This window comes from Charadrius vociferus, unplaced genomic scaffold (genome assembly GCF_000708025.1).
Source record: "Charadrius vociferus isolate BGI_N301 unplaced genomic scaffold, ASM70802v2 scaffold613, whole genome shotgun sequence".
Taxonomy (NCBI): Eukaryota; Metazoa; Chordata; class Aves; order Charadriiformes; family Charadriidae; genus Charadrius; species Charadrius vociferus.
This window is the reverse complement of record NW_009647757.1, coordinates 368,090-369,844: the sequence shown is the minus strand read 5'-3', so window position 1 is coordinate 369,844 and position 1,755 is coordinate 368,090. Positions and strand designations below refer to the sequence as shown.

Below are 1,755 nucleotides of genomic sequence, written 5' to 3'. Positions count from 1 at the left end.
TGGTGAAGAGTGAGTCAGACTGTTATTAGTATAATTATTTCTTCTTGCTCGTTTGAAATGCCAGCATTCCCTAAATGTGTGCGTGTCAGGTTATGTCACAGTGACCAGTTCTACTCTTTCTAAAAATGAAAGCTTAATATTTCTGCATGCAGGTGTGTTTTTGCTGTTAGCGGCTGCAGGCTAGGATATGTGCAGTAAGAAGTAATCCAAAAGTGATGTTCAGTAAAAATATTTCGAATACTTGAAGCGTAGGCAAGGATAGCTACTGCCTTTACCTTTCTTCTGCCCATCCTGCTGTGTCTCGAGCTGGTACATTACAAGATCACATGCATTTGGGAATGCTGAGCCCACTCTTGCTTTTTTTACTGAAGCTGATTAGCTCAATACCTGATCATCAGCTCAAAGAATTGCCCCATAAATCATTGTTCTGAATCCCCTAAAACCTTTCAGCTGCCATGTGAATAGGATGAAAGATTCTGTGATGACACTGGTGAGGATAGCTTGTGTGCACGTCTGTGCTTTGAAAGTCCTCTTGTATGCTGTTCCTCTGATTCCGATATCTGAGGGTTTTTCCACAATCTGTCATGACCTTTATCTATTTTAACTAGGAGTTAATGCTGTGAGCTGACTTATGTCTTGGGGAGAAGGTCCAGAAGGATATCCCTGTATTTATTTTTTTTTATAACCAATCTAGCAGGCTGCCTCAAAGCGGAGGAGGCGCACACAGAGCCACCCTTCATTTAACCTGCAGATTGATGGCCAGGCAGAGGCTATCTCTTCCATAACCTATGCTGCCTTGCATCTGTACCACAGATGAACTGAAAGGCCTGCTAAAGTGCTAACGCTCTACTGCTTTTCACTCTAGAAGGCCAGAGACTCCTACATGGAGGAAAGGAGACGACAACAGATGGAAAGGGATCAGGCTTATGTGACAAAGAAGCTGCAGCAGGAGGGGTTTGCATCCCACGGAGACTCTCGGCGCCGACGGACACTGTTGCAGAAATGCACTGCCATGCGGGAAGAGAGAATCCAGGGCTTTCTACAGGCACTAGAGCACAAGAGAGCAGACTTCTTTGAAAGACTGTGTACGGTGTCTGCATGATATAGGTGCTGGGTTGTTCTCGGGAAGACAGTTTTTAACCACGTTAGAGGGAACAGCTGATGCCCAGAGGAATTCACTTGGTGTGGTTCTGCAGTGGGGACACAGGGCCACTGTAGGACTTTACATCCCCGCTGGCCCTGTCGGAGGGCAGGGACAGAGTACTGTGAACCTTTCTAGTTCTGTGAATGCTGCTGAGAAAGGTAATGCCGTCCTTCTGTCTCACCTCCCTGCCCCTAATGATGGGAAATACATGCACCCTGCCATATCTGTGCTGCTTGGTACTTTACAGTGACAAGAAGTTATCTAAAATGAGCCTCCAGTTCTGTTTGACTCCTCACAAATTGGCCCAGGCAAACCAATTCGGTCCTGTTAAATCAATCTGGACTTGAATTCTTTCCATGGCTTCACAGCAGTGAATCTTCTGTTGAGATTTCTTCTGCTGTCCCATAAGGGGAGCCTTGATTTCAGTAGAGAAGATTATTCCTGGTCTAGAAGGGAGCCCTGTGCCAAGCAGTGGCAGAGATACTCTTCACTGCTTGCTTCATGATAGCATCTTGTCTTTTCCCCACCTTACTGTGCTGGTTTTGACGTATCTGCTCTTGGCTGCCAGAGAGCTAAAGCAAAGTGTTTTCGGCCTTTGACATAAATTAAAA

General features: G+C 45.8%; 1 protein-coding gene across 3 annotated transcripts in view; it reads left to right on the top strand.

The window, feature by feature from the left end:
- DHDDS (dehydrodolichyl diphosphate synthase) overlaps window positions 1–1,380 on the top strand; it is a 9,704-nt gene extending 8,324 nt beyond the window's left edge. For all 3 annotated transcript variants that reach the window (XM_009882186.1, XM_009882188.1, XM_009882187.1), the window contains one exon: window positions 866–1,380. In XM_009882186.1, the coding sequence (XP_009880488.1) occupies window positions 866–1,102 (237 nt within the window). In that variant the 3' untranslated portion in view covers window positions 1,103–1,380. The remainder of the gene's footprint in view (window positions 1–865) is intronic.
- The last annotated feature ends 375 nt before the right edge of the window (window positions 1,381–1,755 follow it).